Genomic DNA, 22,756 nt, shown 5'->3' with positions numbered 1-22,756 from the left:
ATTTTGGTGCCTTTTCAAAATAAACAAACAAACCCTATTTTCTAGATATGACAATGAATTGCAAAAACTGTCCCCTTTCAACTTATCAAAGCGACGTGCACCGTCCTCAGAAAGCAGCACAGGAGAGGACATGCGGCGCCAGCAGCGGCAAGGCTGGCTCGCCGCCGCCGCTCTGGAAGGCCCTGGCAACAGGCAGGCCCGCGTTCCCCCTGGGGTTCGAAGCCCCTCTGTCCCCACCTCCCACTCACCTGGCTCCCTGGTCAGCCCTTGGCGACAGGGCAGCCTCAGACGGCCCCAAGGACGAGCACCCGCCCCACTGTAAACCGCACACACGGCGAGAACCCTCACGTTGGCTCTTCAGCAGCCCACGCAGGTGGGGCTGCGGGGCCACACTGCCCAGGACACCTGCTCACGGAGAGCTGCCCTCGCTGCCCACTGCCCGGCCCCCTCCCTGCCGGGACACACGCTCCCGGCCAGGACTGCGAGTCCGTGCGGGCAGACCCACTGGGCTCGCTTCCCTCTGGCTGGCAGCCCTTCACACCCTCAGGCAGTCCCCACCTAGAGCCAACGACAGTCTCACCTGTTTCAACACAACAGTGGAACTGTGTCGGAGTGGCCCCTTGAGGGGACAGGCCCAGGACCTGACTCGGGGGTCTCTCCTGCTGGCAAGGAGGCACCAGGAGCAGCAAGGGCTGTCCCAAAGGGGCCTGAGCAGTAATGGGGAGCCTTTGCGGCAGAGTCCTGGGCAGCCCCATGCCACACCGATGTCGCCAGATCGATCGTGGCTCCTCTGCACAATCCCAAAAACCACTCCCCTTCTCCAGCTGTGACGACGAACGCAGACGCAGTCCCGACCCAGCCGCAGCAAGCCACCAGCAGCGGTCCGGTCCTCTCCGACACAGCTGCCGTGTGCGTCTGAGCGCCCCACGCCCACGCCCACGCCGGGCCACCCCGCCTTCCCCAAAGACGGGCCCTTCCTCAGAGCCCTGTGTCCTCGCCCTGTCTCCTAACTGCCCGGGGACACTGGGGGACAGCCTCCGCCGACCTGCCTGCGCGAGCACTCCGGGGCCCGCGGCCCGCCCAGACCGTCCGCAGGCCTGGGGGCGTCTGGCCTCCCTGTCCTCCTCCCCAGAGGCCCTGGGTGCCTGGGGGCAGGCTGCTTTCCCTGGAGACACCCGTGTCCTCCGCGTCACTCGCCGGCCCTTCCCGCTCGCGCGGAGCCAGGCTCAGGGCCGGAGGTGCTCTCGCCGGCCCGGGCGCCCTCTGCTCAGACTCTCCAATGGGACCCTCCCTCCCCAGCGCTCAAGGGGGCCCGTCTGCGCGGACTGGGATGCTTTCTCAGGCTGGCAGCCCGGTGGCCTGCAGCAGCTGCAGGACCGCCGGGAAAGGGAGGTGGACACTGGCAGAGACACGGTGACAATCACAGAACTGGGCACAGACAGGTGGCACCTAAGCACCGGCTATTACTGCGTGGGGGTCGAGGGGACCCCGAAGTGAGGAGGAGCTCTGCACTCTCGGGAGGAAACGGCCTCTTGTCTCTCTGCCAGGGCGTCTCAGCCGTCACAGGTGACAAGCTTTTCTCAGCACGTCGGGTACCGCTCAGCCAACAGGGAAACAAAGACCACGAAGGAAGGGGCTTCGGAAGTGGTGACTGCCCTGCTCCTGGGGCTGACCTGGCCCCGCCTTCTGGACAGAGCAGGCGGGGAGGGCCAGCGCCTGCATGAGGGATGGGCCCTGTCCCTGGAGAGCCCTGGGCCTCCGCAAGCCCTGCCCTCACTCCCCCTTCCGTGTGCCTGCAGGTGACAGCCAGGTTCCCACTCTCACTGCGCCCTCTCACCTGGAGCCCTGGAACCGCCGTGTACCCCCTCCTGCCACTCCTCCCCCTGGCTGGAAACGGTACTCATCCTCCCTGTGTGAACGAGCATCTGCAGACACAAAGGCCTTTGAGGCGGGCTCTCCGGGGAGGTGTGTGAGCGTAGTTCAAGTGGAGACACAATCTGCGGGCAAGGTGCCGCTTCGAGGGCCCTGCGGCTGGGGCGGCAGAGAGAGTGCGCACTGCCACTCTGGAACCCAAGGGCCCGGGGAGCAGCGTCCTCCCAGTGCACGGCCACTGCTGCTGTTGCACCACGTGGGCGCGAGGTGGCGCCACAGCCCAAGGGCTCGGCTGCAGCAGCCAGGGGGAGGCCTCTGCACCCCATCCCTTTCCAGCCTATTCACATGTACACCGTCACTGCAACACGACAGTGTAGTAAGGACCTTTTTTAAAATCTGTGCTCGCCACTCCAGCACTGCCGCAGAGGCTGGTCACACCGGTGTCACGTGGGCGTGAGAAGCTCAGCATCTGCGACTGAAGGTTTAGCAACAGCTCCCCACTCAGACCCCGCCCGGCAGCGAGGCTGGCAGCAGCGCGGCGCGCAGGGCTCGGCCCTGGGGTGTGCACGGTCCAGCAGGAGCGGTCCTCGGGGACTTCACAGGGCCGGGGAACCCCTTGTGCCTCGCTCCAGGGGTGACCGAGGCACCTGAGAACGTCCCCCCCCCCCCCCGCCATGAGGAGGAGCCATCGCAGAACGGCTCTGGTGGCCTTCAGGTGCGTGCCCCCCCTCAGACCTCGACCGCTAACACGACGCCCGCGGGCCTTCCTTCCTTGGAACAGCGGACAGAAAGGCGGGGGCTGGGGGGGTCATCCCAGAGAGGCAGAACTCCAAAATGCAGAGTTCCGATTCTAAGACGGCCACAGTAAGGCTGGGTGGCAGTGCTGCTATTCGCGGTGACCACCCCCAGCCTCCGTCAACACGATGGACGCCGCTGGCACTGGCCAAGGGTCGGGATGCAGCACCCACTCGAGGGCGTGCTGGAGAACCACCGAGGGCGACCCGAGCCCCCCGCCACCCCCCGCCCCAACGCAGGCAGCAGGACAGTGGGCTGCAACACCAGCCCTCACAGGAAGCCCCGGTCCTCAGGACTTCCACGCCTAGGCTCCCTGCTGACCTGTGATCTGACCCCAAATCCACAGCCACAGCGGGCCTGAGTCTCAGAGCAGGACAGCCACACTTGCGTGCCCTCCCGGGTCCGCTCTTTTTCTGCCCAGGAGTCCCAAAGCCTGGGGCCTGTCTGGGAACCGCTGCAGACTCCCTGGGCTCGGTGCTTCTGATGACAAGGAAGCTGCCCACCCCGCCCACGGACGGTGCACTCTTCAACAGAAGCCAGCGTCCTGAGTCACCTTGTCATCACAGTGTGCAACACGGCGGACCCTGCCGCCGCCCTGGGAGAGGCAGAGCGTCTCCACGGCGCTCACGCACACTGCTCCCCGCTCTCGGGAACGCTCCGCAGCACAGGAGACCTGACACGCACTGGGGAGGAGCTGCCCGGGCCTGCTCCCCTCCCCTGGACATGCTCCCTTCGCTCACGACGCCGCGGCCACAGCACGCCCTGAGAGGAGGCGCTGGCGCTCCTGCAGATTCGTGTCTCCCTCAGTCATGCGCACAACATGCTCTGCGCCGGGACGTGGGCTGGCGGGGAGGGCGGGTGACGCCCGGCGGGAAGGCCGAGACGAAGGAGCACTGCGGGAACGCCCGGTGGGCGCCTGCAGGCGCCCCAGCCGACAGGCCCCCGAGCACAGTCCGTCCCCCCCACAGCCCGGCAGCAACCCCGAAGCTCTCGGAGTTTTAGCCAGTTTTCAAACCGAGGGGCCGGAACGCCGTCCGTGTTGTTGTTCCATGTTTGTAAAGCCGAACCCACGCCCCACAGCCGTCAGCGTGGGAGGCTGTTTCTGGGAATTCAGGCCAAGGAGGCTGCACACTTCGCAAGTTCTACATTACTGCAGACAAAACAAGCGTGGGGCAGAAAAACACTACTTACACGAGTGCCTGTGCAAACTCTGGGGTAACTTAAGGATTTCAAAGCATCATTTGTTCTGATGGAATAATTATTCCATAAAGTTTGTAAGTGAGCATCTGAATATTTCCAAGTGACCTCTGAGGCCGAAGTCCCGACAGCAGGTGAACACAGGAGTACCTCTCTTCTGAAATGCACCACCTTCACATGCAGTGACCCACACTCTGCACGCACCAAGATGAGAAATCACGGGACAGAGCGCCCAGACACCGCGAGCCGCGCGGCCTACCTGGATGGGCCCCACCGACGTGAGCAGGCCCCTCAGCTGGGCGTCGGTGGTGGACGACGACAGGCCTTCCACGGACACGACGCAGGGCTGCGGCTTGCACTCCACCACCCGCAGGTTCTGCTTGTTGGGCATCGGGCGCCCGCGGCCCATCGGCCCCGCCGCGCCCCGGCCTCTCCCGTGCATGAGGACCTGCCAATGACAAGAGCGACTGGTCAGTTGGGAAGTTTTGCGTTTTTCTGCACAACTGCTAAGACATAAAAATGAGCAAATAACTCAGAATCCATTAGAATGGACCACGAGCTACGCATTTCCTACGGTTTCTGCCCACTCTCAGAGGAGAACTGAACATCTGCAGGAGACACCGCCACCCAGCCGACTGAAAGGAAGGGCCGGCCTGCGGCGCAGCCGGACCGCGACGCCCCTTCTGCGCTCCCACCGTGCTGGGTGTGAGCAGAGGACCCCGGGGCCCAGGAACGTGCTGTAAGTGGCACCCTCAGGAGTCAGGTCGGCCCTCACGGCCCCAGAGCCCGAGGTTCTCCCTCCACACTCCAGGCCTGCACCGCAGGGGGTGCCGCCACTGCCACCACGCAGGCCCCGCAAGCCACCGCGTCGCCGACCCAGCGCACGTGGACGCTGAACCACCTCCCTGAGCTGGAACTGCAAGTTACAGACTGGCGACGATATCCTCTGCCAGAGCACCAAGCTTAGAGCGCCGACATCACCGGAGGAAAATGGAGGTCAGGACGAGGGGCGTGGGTGGAGCTTCGTTCAAGACAGCGACTGTCCCTCCCCAGGGTACCTCGAGGGTGTTCAACACGTGCAGTACCAGGTGGACCCCCCTTGGATTGTCAAATAAAAAAATGGCAACAGCCAACACAACAAAAGCCATTCAGTGCAAATGGAACAGAATTACGCCTATTTTTTGTTAGCTTGGCAAAAACCAGCATTTTTCAGCGTGCCACAGAATTCCGGTAATCGGTGTGCGCGAGCCACGGGGGAGAAGGGCCGAAGCGCCCGCCCCGGGCGCAGAGCAGCACGGGCGGCGTGCTTCCCCAAGGCCTCCTCGCCGCACATCCACGGGGCGCCCTGACTGCACCCCCAGCGGCTGCACCTGCACACACGGCTTGCTGGGTCTGCCCACCTGTCTCCTGCTGCAAGAACGGAAGACCCCCCTCAGCCCACATCGTCACCCGGCTAGGGGGTGATGCACCAGCGCAGCACAGACACTGTCCAGACCCAGAGCTGTCTCCACGTCCCACACTACTCCTCAAGCGCCCCGGCACACCACAGGCAGGCGGGCTGGACCAGGTGGTCCCAGAGCTTTCCAGGAGAAACCCAGCGGGTGTTGCTGCCCCACCCCCCCGGCCCATCTCCTCAGACAGGGCATGGGGCACGACTCTGGGCAGGCTGCGCAGGGGCCCCTCTCCAGGGGCAGAGGCAGGCCCTCCACCCGTGGGACACAGGGGACAAGGCTCCTCAGCCCTCGGAGAGGGGCCGCAAGCCAGCTCACAGATGGAGAACACCCGCCCCAGCAGGAGGGGTCGGAGAACACAGCGCCCTGTTGCCCACGGCCCTGCTGCCCACCGGGCGAGGGACGGACTCAACAGTCATGGTCGGAGCCATTCTGCTGGGCAGGGCGCTTTGCCCACAAGGCCCCGGACCCCCACCTGCCAGCTGGGGTGCTGAGGAGGAGACAGGCCGCCCGTGGAGTCTGCAGAGCCAGCAGGTGGGGAGAGCGTGCCGGGCTGGGCTGTCCCCAGGGCCCGGCTCTGAGCAGCAGGCAGCCGCCGCACCCTCGTGGCGGGCGCCGTCCCGGGGCCGAGCCACTAGGAAGTCACGACAGGAGGCGTGCTTCTGCAAGCAGCAGGAGAGCCAAGGAAACTGGGGTCCCTCGTCCCCTGGTGTGGGCACGCCCGTGCGCCAGGCACTCCCTCCCGTCAGACCTGCCAGCCTCGCGGGCCACGGCGCCAAGGGGGCGCAGGCGCACCTTCTTGGCCGGGTGGATCCCCTGGGTGCTCCTGATGCCCGGAGGGCCGGCCGAGTGCACGTGGGCCCCGCCCGGCAGGTGCTGGGGCTGCGGGAGGGCCCCTTTGGTCAGTGTCACCTTGCGGGCAGGCTGCTGTCTCACTTCGGGGGGCTGGGGGGGCCTCGGGGGCTGGCCGTCCGGGTGAAAAAAGCCATCGCTCTCTCCTCCCTGCTGAAAGGAACAAGGCAGCAGACTGGTCAGTGTCTGCGCGGCCCGGCACCCCGCCCGCCGCACCAGTGAGCCTTCAACCGCGAGGCAAGTCGTCCAACCCCAGAACACGGAACCTGCCTCGGCACTGGAGCCACCAGGACGCATCTCGCCTGACGGTGTCTGGGTTTGAGTAACCCCTCAAAACGAAAACACTGAGCCCGTGGACTGCCCACCCGGGAGGTCTGTGACTCAAGTCAGTGCTGCTTAGTTCACGGGACAGCGCTGAACTTGAACACACTTCATACTTTGTGTGCATTTTCCATTTGCCCGAGGAGCGTGCGTGTTCACACCACAAGAGCATGCGTGCGCACTGGTTCTGACCCTCCCCGGCGGCTCCACCCTGTGGCGGGCGGGCCCCCACGTTCTCGCACCCCTGGCTGTAGTGGTGAGCCCAGGCGCGTGTCCGGCCCGCCCTTCCTCAGACACAGCAGGGAGCGCGCGGACTCTCGGACTGGGGGCACAGGGCTTACAGGCCGGTGAGTGCCGTCACCCCCTCTGCTAAGGCACAGGTGCCACCCGCAGCCACATGATTTCAGAAGGGGAACTCGTGTATTCTGGTAAAAGCGTCCCAAGTACCAGAAACCTCGCCTTCTGCATCTCACTAATGCTCCCTCAGCTCGTGACCGTAAACACCACCACGTGTGCAGGAAGCAGCGCACATCAAGCTGCACTGCGGACATCAGGACGCCGAGGGCAGCACACGGACCCTCGGGCTGTGCCCCCCAGGCCCCAGCAGTGTCGGGCCGGCACAGAGGGCCAAGGAAGAACGCGTGGGCACCAGACAGCCAGACCCTGCCCAGCTAAGCTACGTCGTCTCGACAGAGACGGACACTCGGAGGCGGACAGCCTGTGCAGACTCGCGAGCACCACGCTCTGCGCAGACGCACCCAGGGACACGGCGATCGGGGCTGGGAACCCTTCCCCGCGTAGACTGCCTGCTCCGCAGCGCTTTCCGGGAGGAGCCTGGTGACCGACCGGGCACAGAAGGAGCCCATGGAGTCTGCCTGTCTCCCCCTGAACGCCTCTCTCGGAGACAGTTCAACGAAACACAGGGAAGGAACAGGGACTGGAGCAGTAAGATTATTGAAAAACTGCCCCAACTAATGGGACCTAAGAAAAAAATGGGATGGAACAGCCACCCAGAAGGGAGGCTTGTGGCCCTGGAAGCACGGGGAGACAGGCAAAGCCGCCCCCTCCCGAGCATGTAGATGCACAAAACTGTCCGGCACGAGCACCTCAGGACACAGGACACGGAATGGTGAGTGCAGGGCACGCAGGGCAGCGGGGCGGGGCCCCCAGGGGGCTCGGGAAGGCCCACAGAGCTGACAGCCTGCGGCCCGAAATATGAGAACGAGAGTGAGGAAGTCCTGGCAATGGGAGAACCACCGAGGGCCTGGCTCAGCGCCCCCCCCCCCCCCGCCCCCGCCCCGTGCGGGGCCTCCGGGCGGCAGGAGGGAGGAGCCTGGGGGCTGCGCGTGCGGCTCGGACCTGCATGGACCGCCAGCCGAGGGACCCAGGGACCCGACCCAAGTCCTCCCAAGGGCTGACTGACTGCTAAGCTGCGTGGTGGCAGGGTCAAGCCCTAGGAAACCAGGCTGTGAACGAACAAATACTCTGAACTAAATGAAAATACAACGTATCAAAACCCTGGGGATGCAACTACAGCAGTTATATCAGAAAGGAAAAAACATGTAAAATCAGTACGTGAGCTTTTATCTGAAGAAGCTAGGAGAAAAAAATAGAAGGAAATAAACAGAGCACAGCGAAAGACAATGACATAGTAAACAGGAAAAAGAGAAAAATCAATGAAACCAAAAGTTGGGTTTTTGAGACCAACGAAATGAATAACCCTTTCACTAAACTGATCAAGAAAACGGAACTTCACCATGACTGAGATCAGGAAGAGGGCAGAGATGATCAGAACCGGTGCTACAAAAATTAAAAGGGGTATCATGAACAACTTCATGCCAACACACCAGACAATCTAGAAAACCACCACATTCCACAGAAGACGCAAGGCGCCCAAACCAACTCAGGAAGAGACCCAGGTGCCCGGAGAGGAAGGTCCGGCCCGAGCGGACGCAGCGGCTCACCCCACCGACTGCCCCGGGGAAGAAGGCCGCCCGTCTTCACACGCCCTTCCAGGACGCAGAGCAGCACTCGCGTCCCCTCATCCCCGAGGCCGAGGCTGCCCTGACCCCGGAGCAGAAACAGACACAGGGGAAGAGACAGCCACAAAAGAACACACCCCGTGGACACGCCGAAGAGAAACCGCGCCGGCATCTCCGCAAACTGACTCGGCAACACGGAGAACGGACCGCACTCCACGGCCACGGAAGACAGATCCCAGGACAGGAAGGCTGGGTCAATGCTAGAAAAAGGGTCAGTTGGGCTGAGCTCGTTCCCTGAGAGCAGACTAGGACCACCCTGCCGGGACGGGCAGTGCTCATCCGGACAGCCGAACAGGACTGGGGGCTGCTGGCGCCCCCTTCACACCCGCGGGTGCAGGGCCGAGCGCTGCCTCCCAAGCCCATTCCTACCCCAACTACCTGGACAAGCGCGCACCCCCGTCACCGTGCGGCTTTCCGCACCCGTGACCCTGGGCGCTGACCGGGAGCCACCGGATGGGAAGCTCGGAGGCGGGACCCAGGCGCAGCCGCTCTGAGGCTCGTCAGCCACCGCACTGTCCAGAAGGGGCCGGGGACGCCAGAGCCAGGCAGCCCCTCGGCGTCCGGTGGCTGCCTCAGTGATGCGTGTCACTGCTGTCCCCACACATGCTCTGGCTGAGAGGCACCCCACCGGTGGAGGAGCCCCCCCACCCCGTGAAGACGGAGCCCCGGGAAGGCGGGCCCCCCACGGGGTGGTGGTCCACATGAGCAGGCTGCTGGCGGGCGCCCCGGAACTTCTCCCCAAGGCCTTTTCTCCGAGGTGCGGCAGGCTCCCCGGGTGGGCGGTGACGACCTATGCTAAGAGCACAATTATTCAATGGCTGTGAAATTTTCTACGCCAAAAACATTTTTAAGGGTATGTACAACATGTCCCCATCTTCCTTAAGAGCCAGTGATCCATCCCACAGTAATTCATCTAAACTCCTGCTGAAACTATGTCCGCACAAGATTCATAAACGCACGACATACGTGTTAAGTCACGCGGTTCTGAAAACTTCTCTCCCTCCCGTGGGCTGACATGTCACAGCTTGGGCCCCCGAGGCGCCCCCCACAGCTCGGCTCCCCACCCATATGAGTCACGACCTGGCCGTGCCTGCACCCTCAACTCTCTGGGGGGTCTCCCATGTTAAGGGGCTCCCTGGAAGCTCGCCTGACAAGGCGAGGGAGGCGAGGGTTCAAGGCCACCTGGCACCCGTGCTATCTTGTTAAACGTCTACAGAGACCCAGGTGTTCAGACCCCAGTAAGTCTGCTCTGTCCACCAAGCCACACCCCAGCGGACACTCGGGCAGCGCAGGGCTGTTCGGCTGTCCGAACACCAGCACGCAGAGCACACTGAACACGGAGGGGCTCCGTGCGTGCCGGCAGGGCCTCGGCGTGCCCGGGCCCAACGCTACACCGAGGCAGGCCTAGGAGGGATGAAAATCACCAGGCGAGAAGACGGCACCGTGGGGAGCTGCCCGCGGGCCCTGCCCAGGAAGACCAGGGTCTGGGGTCGGCTTGACTGGCATGCCAGGATGCAGCTTCCCCCAGCCACCAGCTGCAGGCCATCCAGCGCTGACGCCCCGACCGCAGGCTTCTGCGTTTAAAAACCCCGATCTAAAGAACAACCGGGCGCAACCGAGTGAGTCCTAACCTCCCTCGGTTGGCCCCACTTTCCCTTCCACTCCCACTCACGAACCCTGCTCTCCTTAGCCGCTGCAGCTGTCCGGCTTCTTGAGCGACACCGACCTCACGCCCGAGGGCACGGCAGTGCCGACGGCACAGTCACGCCTGCTACACGTCAGGCCGAGACCACGAAGGCCGGCCTCCGGGCACAGCCGAGGCCCACGCTGCCCCGCGGAGTCAGGCCCGTTGGCGGGCCAGGGCGGCCTGAAGGAAGGGGCCCGCACAGACCTTGCGGACGGGAGGGAGCGCCTGCGTGACCCAAGCCGGAAGGCAGGCGCCCGGGAAAACCAGCTGCAGCGTGCCCAGAAGGGCCTGCACCAGCCCCAGGGGTCGCTGTTGGCCCGCCTGAAGGTACTCGGTGAGTGCCGATACTTGGGTGACAAGTGCACAACACCAACGCCTTTCAAACTGGGAACTGAGAACACAGATACTTAGTCAATGAGCACCCCAAAGAAAAATCTTCTTCATTATTACTTTGAATAACTGTGATCATTTACATCTGACTGTATTCATGTCAGATATGAGTCCTAAAAAAATGAAGTTCTAACTTTTCATTTTCCTTTCAAGAAAAGCTTACTCTTTCATACAGGTGTGAACCCCATTTAGAGTTCAGAAATACAGGGTAAGAGAACTTCTGGCCAAGACGGAGGCGTAGGCAGACACACTCTGCCTCCTCACACAACCAAAACAAGGACAACAACAGATTTAAAAACAAAAAACAACCAGAACTGCCAGAAAATCAAACTGTATGGAAGTCCGACAACCAAGAAGCTGAAGAAGAAACATCCATCCAGACCAGTAGGAGGGTGGAGACAGACAGCCGGGTGGAGAGGACTCGTGGCCAGGAGGCGGCTGGAGGACAGGGCGGTCCCATGTTCACGCACAGATAAACCGGGAGGAACAACTGGGGAACGAGACAGATCACACAACCCAGAGCTCCAGTGCGGGAAATAAAGCCTCCAAACCTCTGACTGAAAACACCTGTGAGGGTTGAGGTGGCAGGAGAAACTCCCAGCCTCACAGGAGAGTCCGTTGGAGAGACCCACGGGGTCCTAGAACGTGCACAAACCCACCCAGGAATCAGCACCAGGAGGGCCCCCCTGGCTTGCGGCAAGTGGGGCAGTGACTGAAAGCCGGCAGAGAGCTGAGCAAGCGGCACTGTTCCCTCTGGGACCCCGCCCCCACAGACAGTGTCACAACCCAGCACCTGGGTTGTCCCGCCCTGGTGAACACCTAAGGCTCTGACCCTCACTATGTAACAGGTTCGCCAAGACAAAAAAAAAAAAAAAATGGCCCAAATGAAAGAACACATCAAGGTTCCAGAAAAAAATGCAACTAGGCGACGCAGAGACAGCCAACCTATCAGATACAGGGTCCAAAACACTGTTGATCAGGATGCTCACAGAATTGGTGGAGTACAGTTGTAAAATAGAGGAAGAAGTGAGATTATGGAAAGTGAATTAAAGGAAAATGTACAGGGAATCAACAGTGAAGGGAAGGAAACTGGGACTCAAGTCAACAGTTTGGACCAGAAGGAAGAAATAAACATTCAACCAGAACAGAATGAAGAAACAAGAATTAAAAAAAAAAAAAAAGAGGAGAGGATTAGGAACCTATGGGACAACTTTAAACATTCCAACATCCAAATCACAGGGGTCCGAGAAGAGGAAGAGAAAGGAATTGAAAACTTACTTGAAAACATAATGAACAACTACCCCAATCTGGCAAAGGAAACAGACTTCCAGGAAGTCCAGGAAGCCCAGAGAGTCCCAAAGAGGTTGGACCCAAGGAGGAACACACCGAGGCACGTAAGTACATTAGCCAAGATTAAAGATAAGGAGAAAATTTTAAAAGCAGCACAAGAAAAGGAGACAGTTACCTACAAAGGAGTGCCCATAAGATGATCAGCTGGTTTCTCAAAAGAAACCTTGCAGGCAAGAAGGGGCTGGAAAGAAGTATTCTAAGTCATGAAAGTCAAGGACGTACATCCAAGATTGCTCTATCCAGCAAAGCTTTCATTTAGAATGGAAGGGCAGATAAAGTGCTTCTCAGACAAGGTCAAGTTAAAGAAGTTCATTATCACCAAGCCCTTATTATATGAAATGTTAAAGGGACTTATCTAAGAAAAAGAAGATAAAAACTATGAACAATAAAATGACAACAAACTCACAACTACCAACAACTGAACCTAAAAAACAACTAGAACAAGAACAGAAGTACAGAAATGGAGATCACATGGAGGGTTATCAGCGGGGGAGGAGAGGGGGAGAATGGGGAAGAAGGTTCAGGGACTAAGTATCATAGATGGCAGGTACAAAATACACAGGGAGAGGTTAAGAATAGTATGGGAAATGGAGAAGCCAGAGAAGTTATACGCATGACCCATGGACGCGAACCGGATGGGGGATTGGGGGGGTACAGGGTAGAGGAGAACAAAGGGGAGAGAAAATATACAACTGTAATAGCATAATCAATAAAATATATTTCTAAAAAATAAAATAAAGTTCAGAAATACAAGTATCACAAAGCGCCTCTCCACGCTTTTGGGGCTGCCAAAGCTGTGTGCCTTCCAGAGCTGAAAACGACCCACAGAACTCCACAGCAGGTGCCTCCAAGGCCTTGCTGGGGTCCTCACCTCCAGCTAGGAGAGAATTTCACAGTCACTCAGGGGAGGGGCGGAGGAGCTAACGTCTGCCTCACGCCTGCACTGTGACCGAAGGGTTCCAGGGTCTGCAGGACGCTGTCTGCCCTCCAGCCCTCCACAGGGCAAACACCGTCACCCTCACTTTACAAATGAAAGCCCCAGGCCCTGGTCACCCTGGAAGAGCTGGGCCTGCTGTCCCCTGGAAACAGAAGGTCTCCCCATCATTCAGCTGAATTAAATGAAACACAAGTATAATAATGTGCTTTTGCATCTTTCTGAAACCCATGTGGAGCACTCAAGGCTTAACTATGTAAGTAACAAATTATCTCATTTTCTAACAAAAACAAAGTCCTGCCCCCCCCCCCCAAACTGAAAGAACAATTCTTACTTTTCGAATTGGCACAAGGAAAAGCCAATTCTTGGGAGAAATGATGAATTCCAGAGCTGCTGCAGCCCACACGAGGAAAGAGTCAGAAGCTGTTCCTCATGCGGTGTGGCCGGGACCAGACTGCCGCCCCCACTCAGACAGAGAGACCCCCACCCCCAGCAGCACACACGTCTCTCAGGGGTCTTCTAGAACTCGGGCACAGAGCCAGAGCGCCGGGAGACGCGAATCCAAGAACATCGTCCATTCAGGTCAGGAACTTCGGAACCCTGTTTCCCGAAGGCCAGGAGACCAATGGCCATCTGTGGATGGCAGGTCACACTCCGGCCCAAAAGCCCCGAGTCCACTCTGAAACGCCCTCCTCTGGGCAGCAGAGGTCACTTCTAAACTCATCCCATGGCGGAGCACTTGGGTGCCACTCTAAATGTCTGTCACACCCTCCGAAACAGACAAGAAAAGAACACATTGACTAAACTGGAACTACTGAATTTTTCGGACCATAAGATGCACCTGGGTCTTAGAGATGGAAAATAGGGGGGAAATTTGAAGCAAAAAATGTGGTAAAATATTTAATGATGTAAACAACACAAGCCACCCCCCCCGCCCCCCCGCGAGCCAGACAAGCTACACTCAAACTACAAGACACATTCCCCTCTCCTCCCACATGGGGGTGTGCATCTTATAGTCTGAAAATGCGTTATTTTTGTTGGCTTTTTCACAAATGACTATCTTTTATAAAATGTGCCTTTGGAGTAGTTTTCCTTAAGTATAAAGGTACTACCTGAGTTAAGAAAGATTAGGGAATACTTTTTATCAGCTTCATCTTTACAAAAATGCAGTTTGTGGCCACCAACATTAGCAGGACAAATTTATTTATAACAAATGGCTTAAATGTACAGATAAAAAGTCCTATTGATACCACCAGGGCATCTTGCAATTTGACAGATCAAATCTTATTTTCATTCTTAAAGCCCGTGAAGAAGAGATATCGCTGACTTGCATTCACTGGTGAGCACATTGATTAATCCCTCTCTATAGAAATCTCAACTCTTGATTACACCCATCAGACGCGCGGCAGCATTATTCTAGACTGACAACACTTTGACAAATTCCCCAACCGTTTTCTCAGCCTTTGTGGCCCTGCTAGCTCGTATTAACCCTGATGAAAAATTAATTTTCCTTATCTTTTTCTAAACCCCAAAGTCCAAATCCGCCAAACTGGCAACTCTTTCTGTAAAGGTATTATGAAAACCTCCGAAAGATTAATTGCATGTCTTCAGGTGACATTAAATTAATTTCTGTGCCATGACAGACACTTGATACTCACACTGAGAAGACAGATAACATTGTCAGGACTCACAGAAGGACAGTGGCTGGGGTCCTGGGCAGCCCCCCGTGAATTCCCCCAACGGGCCCAGGGCCCTGACGGCACTGCGCTCTCGGGGCCTCCGCACTCACCGCACACACAGGCTCCCCCGCGCCACCCCCGAGCCCGGCCTCACCCTGTCACCTTCCGCAGCGTACTCAGAATTGGGACAGCAGACGACAGGCGTGCCGTGCGAGGCCCCGCACGCGAACACACGGAGACCCCGCGCTGTCTCTGAAGGACGCGCTCTCACCCAGGCCCCCGGGCCGAGGCCCCGAGGACAGCCGCAGCGTGGGGCGAGAACGCTTCTCGTCTGCAGCGTGCACCCGCTCTCGGCAGCCAACCACCCCCGCCTGGGGCACGCGCGCCAGCGTGTCAACGATGTCCACCAAGAAAGCTCCTGCCACGCTCCGGGAGTGGGTGCAGGGATGACGGAAACCCGCCACCCCCTGTTCGGCCCCAGCCACGCCACTCTTTCGTCCCCCTGAACCCTCCCCAGCGGGCTCTCCGGTCGCTCACAGCCGTCAGGGCTGGCCAGCACCACGGGGCTCAATCACCCTTGTCTAGAAGCGCCCCCAGAAGTTTTCTGAATCAGCTCGGGCAGCTCTGTACTCTCACCGGAAACAGAGTGTTAGCCTTCATTGAGAAAAAAGTCACACTAGGGGAGAAGCAGCGGCAACAATAGCTGTCACCAACCACGGCCAGGAGCACAGGGCTCAGAAGCCTCACTCCGCCGCGGGGCAGCAGCCAGGTGACCCGGGCTCCCAGCACCACAGCCCGGAGTCGCCCACCCCCACCCCCACCCTCACCAGCCAGCGGGAGGGAGCGGCCCTCCCGTGGACGCTGTGAGCGCACGGGAGCCTGGGCGCACAGTGGCCAGGACACGAGACGGCGTGGGAACCGCAACAGGGACTTCTAGAAGGGCCTCGGGAGCCCTCTGGAAGCAGGGCGGGCACCTGTGAAGAAGAGCCTTCCGTGGGAGGGGGCTGCGCTTCCCCATCCCTCCCCGCAACCCGAGGAACCTCGTTCAGGCTGGAGCCGGGGTCGGAAAAGCGAGGGCACTGCTGGGGCCCGAGGACGACTAACAACAGACAGCCACCCCAGCGCTTCCCCCTCCAAAGCCACCGTCTCCCCGGGCCGCCCGGCTTCAGCCACGCCCCGTGAACAGGGGTTCCCGGGGGCACACAACAGGCGGGACCCAAAAGGGAGCCCGCGAAGGGAGGGAAGAGCGGCTAGGAGCTGGGAACGCAGAGGACCACGGTCCCGTGACTGTGAGAGCCGACACCAAGAAAGGAGCCACAGGACGTCCTTTGTGACGCGCTCGCTGCGACCCAGAGGAGGGACGAGGAGGGTAAGACAACGCATCGACGCCGACGGGCAGCGCGAGGGCGGACTCCAAGCCCTGCCCGGGACTCAGGCGGCCTCACTTTCGGAGCGCCCCATCACACCAAACCCAGAGGTCACTCCTTCGGTGCTAAGGAGCGCAGCGGGGCAGACAGGACAGGCCCCGGGACCGCCGCACTGTCACCTCCCGGGCGCAGCACGGCGAGAGGACCCCGAGGAAGCCGCGAGGCCCCTCCAGCCTGTATGCAGAAGTCAGAGCCCAGAGGACAGCTGCCCTGACTGGACCCCCAGCAGGAGCAGGGCCCGGCTCTGTCCCCTGCCCCTGCCCCGGGAGGCTGCCGATGCAGAGGGCACTGTGATCAGCAACCTCAGAACTGCGGGGGGCGCCCCCCCCCGCCCCCGCCCAGTGAACTCCGGGCCGATCTTTCTGGGAACCTCATAAAGACAGTGCAGTGTGTCATTGCGCAAACAGGGCACACAGACGCCACAGTAAAACACAAAAAACGGCCTGACAAGGGAATTAATTATGTTAGCAACCGACCACTCTCAGCACGAACCCGAGACACACAGAGCTCTCTGCGCAGGCGCAACACACCCGCGGCCCTCCCCAACGCCAGGCCCAGCAGAGCCTCCCTGCCACTGCCGGCCCCGCCCCACACTGCCCAGGCCCAGGGCCTTAGCGCCACAGCCCACGGGGAAGCGAGGGACCAGAGGGGACAGGAATAAGTGGCGGAAGAACTGTGCACAGAAAACTCCTAACTGAACGGCTTCCTTTTGAATCACCTGGAATGAGCACCACCATGACTATGTTCTCTGAAACACAGGTCCTGCCCACCCCGCCCCCTGCCCGGCATGGAGAGACGCTGCTTATGCTAGTCCAGAGGAGCACAAGGGGGCCGCCTATCCTCGGACGGTCCGAGCGGCCGCCACGCTGCTGGAGGACCTGGTGGGATCGATCCGCATGCCGACCCCAGACCTGCTGGCCAGCTCACCACGCTTAGGAACAGACACAGCTCCAGAGCCACTCCGCGTCTGGCAGACACCCGTTTCCGTGTCAGCTTCCTCTGCTGTTGCCCTGTGCTCTGTGAAGTCACACAGCACGGCCTCAGGATGCCGCCTGATGTAAACGACACTCTTCCCCACTGCAGGTAAAGACGGTAGGAGCCTCAGTCAGGGACACGTTTCCCCCAGAGGGAAGGCGCGGGCTGGTCTGACAGCTGCGCCTGGACAGACAAGCCGCACCCACACCTGGCCCGCCAGTGCCCCCCCACACTTGGCTCTCACGTCTCACCGACCTCGGGGGCCGTGGGAAGGGCCACTCCCGACCTGGACCCCAGGCCCCCTTCACAACTCCAGAGGAAAGGCGAGACACTGACAAAGTGAGCTGAAAACAAAGTCAAAAGCCAAAGGCCATAGACCCTGGAGACGAAGCCCGCCTCCTTGTCTAAAGACAGCACGTGCACAACGGTAAAATAATTTGGGGGACACAGGCCACCTACGAGTCACTCTAATCAGTATTTCGAATCGCAATGAGTGGCACTGAGAAGCAGCAGGTTGAAGTGAAACACAATTATGGGTCTTACTGAATGTGGAATTTCCAATCCATACTACCCAATCACAAATTTTTTTACAGCACGTGAAAAACTATCCTCTTCTGTTGTGTACAATGCACACTTTCTTGCCCAAATTTCTAAGGGAAAAACAAGAATGCATGTTATACACGGTTAATACTAGTTCTGTATCTATATAAGTGTTTTTAATTCTTTCATTTATGCTTCCGTGTTACATGTGTGAGTCCAGAAAGCAATAACGACATCCATATGCAAAATAATACTCTGGAACATGATAACCGGTTTTGTTTCTAAATATAAATAAGTAAAAATTGAATCTAAAAGTTAAAAGATTTTTTTCCTGAAAGCTTGGGCCAAAAACGTGGGTGTGCATTACCCGCGGGAGCCCCTCCCACACGGCAAGACGCGGTGCCCTCTCGGTCCCCGGGCCCGCAGGCAGAGCGCCGCGCACCGCACCCAGTAAGCGGCGCTCCGGGGGTGCTCCCGGCCAGCGCCCCCCCAGCCCCGCCGGGGCTGCCGTCTGCAGTCTGTCCGGTCACCACCACCACCGGCCGGCTTCCGCTTCCGCCCCAGCTCACAGACGAGTGCACACGCTGGGAGCGCTGTGACAGCGGATGCTCACGTGGGTGGTCCAGCACACGCTTCAGGAGTCCTTGTGGCCACAGCAAGAGAGCCCCCTTCTGTAAGGAGCACGCACCCCACTCCTGCCCCCTGATGGGACCGCCTGCCACAAGCACATGCCTATAGGCCCGTCCTGGAAGCGGCCACGACCCCGCCTTGCTTGCGGAAAGGGCTCCAGGACACAGACCCGGGGCGAGCTGTCCGCGGACGGCAAGTGGGAAGACCAGTGTGCTCTCCCTTCGTGCCCCAGGGCTCACTGCACCGAAAGCTGCACACAACAAATGACTCGCTCTGTGGTAGAGGAAACTTTACGCTCACAACAGGCTGGGCGACCACCACACACTGTCTCCAGAAAGGAGCTGACGCTGAGAACGGTCTGAGCCAGGGGTCCCCACGTGGCCGTCCACTGAGACCCACAGACGCCTGGGCCCCAGGGGAGCAGAGTCCAGCCAGAGGGCAGGCCCGCCGTCCTCGGGGCTGCGCGGGGCACCCTGCCCCCCCTCCACTGCACGCCCTCTCCGGGAAGGACGGTGCTCCCAGGGAAGGGTGCAGAGACCCCGGAGGCGTGGTGACCTCTCCACTTACCCCGCCTGACAACTTAATCACCCTGACTTTGGAGCTGATGTGTGGCCCGTCCCCGCCACCGCTGTTGGCCCGGTGCATGACAGTCCTCTTGGCGCTGGGCTTGGCGTCCGGGGGCCGGCCCTGGAGGGACGTCCCTCGGGCAGTCTGTGCTGAGGGCGGCGCGTCCCCGTCCGCAGGCTGCACCTGCAGGACTTTGTGTCTCAAGTGCTTCAGTGGTCTCACCGCCTGTCCCGGGTACGGCATGCTAGCACCAGACGGCACGAAGTTGGGGGTTTTGGGCTGAAGGTTTGGAGGAGCGGCATCCTGGCTCTTCACGAGAAGTCTGTTTTTCACGCTCTGCCGGACCGGTGCGCCAGGGAAGGGCAGCAAGGGGTTCCCGTTGGTGGGCAACGGGGACGGTGCCACCGGCTGCTCCTCCCGCTCCGGAGGGGCCGCGGGGGCGCAGAGCTGCTGCTGCTGCGCCAGCCTCTCCAACAGCTCCTTCTTCCGGGCCCCGGCCTGCTGCTGCCGGCGCAGCTCCTTCTGCTTCAGGATCTCCTCCCGCAGGCGCTTCTGCTCCTCGATCTTCAGGCGGTACAGCCTCGTCTCCTCGTCTTCCTCGGGGAACTGGAAGACAGAACGCACGCTGTTTACTGGGCAGCGCCGGGCCAGGCAGCCACTCCTGTCATCTCTACCAACTCCAGAAGAGCAAAATTCACAAACCCTTCCTTCAAAATTTGAAAGACACTATTCAAAATCTGCTTACAGACTTTAGGTATAACTCCTTCCCCTGGGGAGGGAAAAAAATTACGCAGCTAAAGCTAATTTGGAAAATCTTATCAGAATATTACAAAGTGAAAGGATGTGTATTTCCATTCATTTACATGTCTGAATCCAATTAAACCACTCGTTTAAGATATCAAAATACGCTCCGAGTGGCAGTGGCCACAGCAGGGGCCACGCTGTCACACAGGCTTTGTCTGGCTCTGCTCTGACGGGCCAACAAAAGGTGGGTATAAATGACCTGAAAGGGCCTGATTAGAACTATTGATTTTTCGTACAGAATTTCAGTCTGATCTCAAACTCATTTGTCACAGAATAATTGGCTGTAATGAACAGCACAAGTCAATCTCTCTGACCTTGAACTCACACACTCCTCAGAATCAAAATGCTGCCAATGGCAGCGCTGGAATATTAATGGTACGTAAGGAAAGCTTAGTAGTCAGCCCGGCCATTCTACAGTCTGCCCCCAAAATCTCAGAAAGTCTGGTAACTTTCTTTCATCAAAACCGTGAAACCAGGAAAGTTTATTAAAAGTTAAGCATTTGTTAAAAATCACAGTAATTTTCTTTAAATGCAGTCACAGCTACCCTGGATTCACAGACCCTTCACAAATGAATGTAATAAGGTTTAATCTACCTAGAGCTCAGATATTAATAAATGTTAAGAATTGGGAATTAAAACCAAAATGTAGCTGAAGACCCTGCTGAGGCCCCCAAAGCCCATGCCCTTGACCTACAGGACAGAGCCGGGCCCTCGCAGGGGCCTGCTTGTCATTTTAGAAGCACTTCTGACCAGGTCGATCATCTAACTGCAAGGTCAAGGGCAGACACGGAACAGCACATCTGAAGGCAGGTGAGGGCCCCAGGCAGGTGTGACAGGAGAGCAGCGGTCACACGGCGCAGGGCCGGGGTGCTGGGTGTGGCGGGGGGAGCAGCCTGCTGGGGAGCAGAGGCGTGCCCCAGCCCCCAGGAGGGGTTCCAGCGCATCCCACAACACAGTGGGAAGGCTGGTGAACAGGTGTGTCTTTCATTGTATCATCACCAATTGTGTGGACGTAAGAAAATCAGCTGTAAGAAACACCGAATACGTGTGAGAAGTAAACAAGTTTACTCCCGGTCCGTTCCCCGTGCACAGAAGGCTGAAAGCAGGCAGCTGAAGACAGAGCGCAGGCTCGGCCCCCGCGAGTCCCTGTGCGCAGGGAGGCCAGGCGGCCCCCGTGGGGGCGGCCCCACCGAGGGGCCCCGCTGAGCTGGCGGCACGGGGGGCCGCCCGCCGTGGCACTGCTGCCCCGGTGTTTAGACCCTGCTGTCATGGAGTGAAGCGCACTGACTCAGTTTTTCCGAACCCACTCGGCTTACAGTATGAACGACAGCTACGTAAACTGAAAGGATGCAATTTTCAGCAAAGGTATCTTTTTATAAGCTGCCCCAATCAAGTCTACACATCTACATTGTTGTTTCATATGTTGTTTTAAAGCCAGAGGCCACCCTTCTTCTAGGAAGGGCTCGACTCCGTGTTCACACACACGTCTGGTCAGGAACGTGCGGCCACCCCAGCTCCTAGGAAAGCCCACCCCCTCCGGACTCGACTGGCCGGCAGGTGGAGCCCGTGCTGCTTGGCCTTCCCACAAGTAACACACCGTGACTCGCTGTGCCTCCACCAAAGGGGGCTCCTCACGCCACCGCCCTTCTGTATGGAGGTCACACCCGACGCTGACTTACTCCAGTCCAAGAGAACTTCACGGTATCTCGTCCCAGGCACACACGCCCCACGGTGAGGAAGGTCAAGGCTGTGAGCAGTGAAGTGACTTGCTCAGGGCCACAGTGCTGGCAGGGGCGGGTCGCCCCGAGGGCGTCTCTCCCCCATGCTACGCTGCGTCAGCACCCACAGTGCGAGATGCTGCCCGTGGCTTGTCTCTGTGCGTCTGGGAAGCAGCCCGGGACTGAACCTCGACTGCCCAGAAGCCTCAGACAAGCATAGCCACTTCTTTTCTGGGTTAGAAAAGAGGCCCCACAACCAGTGGCCTCAATGGGTCCGTCTCAGCCATACCCCACTGATACTGAACAAGAGCCCATCACAAAGTTCACGACCAGCACTACTAATGCTGCACCAGCCCTACCAAAACATTAGCAAGTGGCAGAAACTCATTCAAGGTGCAAGTAAGATCTCAAGTGGAAACCACGTCGTACTGACCTGTATGTACCATTCAATCTTACATTTACACGTATTTAAAAATCAGTAACAATGCAACAATTAAGAATGCCCACCCCCCACCCCTGCAAGACTCCTGTTAGAAGGCCGAAAGTCCAAGCAGTCTCGTCCCCTCGTCGTGCACCATGGGAACCGAGCGAGAGTCACAGAGCACCAACGGCGTGTATCAGGGTCAGCTAAGTACAGCCCGCGGCCCATCCCGGCCCAGCACCGGGTCCTGTCACACAGTGCCACAGGACACAGCCACACCCGTGATCTACGCACCATCCCTAGCTGCATGGGGGCTGGAAACATGGCTGAGTGTGACGAGAAGCGTCCGCCCTCTCCAGTCTGCGCCCCACCCGGCCTGGGCCCGGGGACCAGCCCGCTGAGCCCTAGCGTACAGCCTCTGTGGCGCACAGCTCCAGCCGTGTCCGTGCGGGACGCCGCTGTGCCGGCGCCGGGGAGGTCGGAGTGCACGTCTGCGGGACGGCCAGGAGGCCGAGAGGAAGGCCCAGCAGAGACGCGGGGCAAAGACCTGGCGAGCGGCCCTCGGGGGTCGGAGCTCAGCAGGAGGCACGCGCTTGTGAGCCGTGCGGCTTCCCGTCGGAGCCCAGCACCTCTCTGACGACAGCGCCTACCTCTGGCTCCGCTTTGGCCTCTTCCTTGGGCTGCTGCCCCCCAGGGCTTCCGGGCTTGGCCTTCACATCCACCTTCCCCTGCGTGCTCCTGGGCCCCGGCCCGGGCCTCGCGGGGGGCGGCGTGCTGCTGGCCGGCTTCCCGTGAGAGGCCGGCGTGGAGGCGCAGCGGCTGCTGCTCATCTCCATGACGTGCGAGGGCGCGATGGGTAACTCGCGCAAGTTACTGTTTCTGGGAGCAGTTGGCTGCAGCTGCTGCAACGGCCGTTTGGTGACATTCTGAGACGTCGTATTCTATTGCAACGAGAAAGAAATCCCAATTACCACGGGAAACTTGGGAGAAGGACCACAGACAGGCTCGTTACTAGACACAGGCGCCTGAAAACCATTCTAGCCAGTGAGTGCGTTCTCTCTCAGGGCAGACACACCTCCTGTTCGTCAGCACTGTCTGCCCCCG

The 22,756-nt window shown here is 59.4% G+C and overlaps 1 protein-coding gene across 2 annotated transcripts in view; it reads right to left on the bottom strand.

The window, feature by feature from the left end:
• The window catches only part of RBM33 (RNA binding motif protein 33), a 73,175-nt gene that overhangs the window by 1,888 nt on the left and 48,531 nt on the right, over nt 1-22,756 (bottom strand). Inside the window, exons 13-16 of one of the 2 annotated variants that reach the window (XM_045837788.1) lie at nt 22,303-22,593; nt 18,710-19,315; nt 6,111-6,320; nt 4,124-4,312 (exon numbers count right to left, since the gene is read on the bottom strand). In XM_045837788.1, coding sequence (XP_045693744.1) covers nt 4,124-4,312; nt 6,111-6,320; nt 18,710-19,315; nt 22,303-22,593 — 1,296 coding nt within the window. The remainder of the gene's footprint in view (nt 1-4,123; nt 4,313-6,110; nt 6,321-18,709; nt 19,316-22,302; nt 22,594-22,756) is intronic. The other variant, XM_045837790.1, reaches the window with a different exon arrangement.

The sequence above is a fragment of the Phyllostomus hastatus genome, unplaced genomic scaffold, assembly GCF_019186645.2.
Source record: "Phyllostomus hastatus isolate PE091 unplaced genomic scaffold, TTU_PhHast_1.1 phas_contig_244, whole genome shotgun sequence".
In the NCBI taxonomy this organism is placed as follows: Eukaryota; Metazoa; Chordata; class Mammalia; order Chiroptera; family Phyllostomidae; genus Phyllostomus; species Phyllostomus hastatus.
This window is presented reverse-complemented; position numbering and strand designations above follow the sequence as displayed.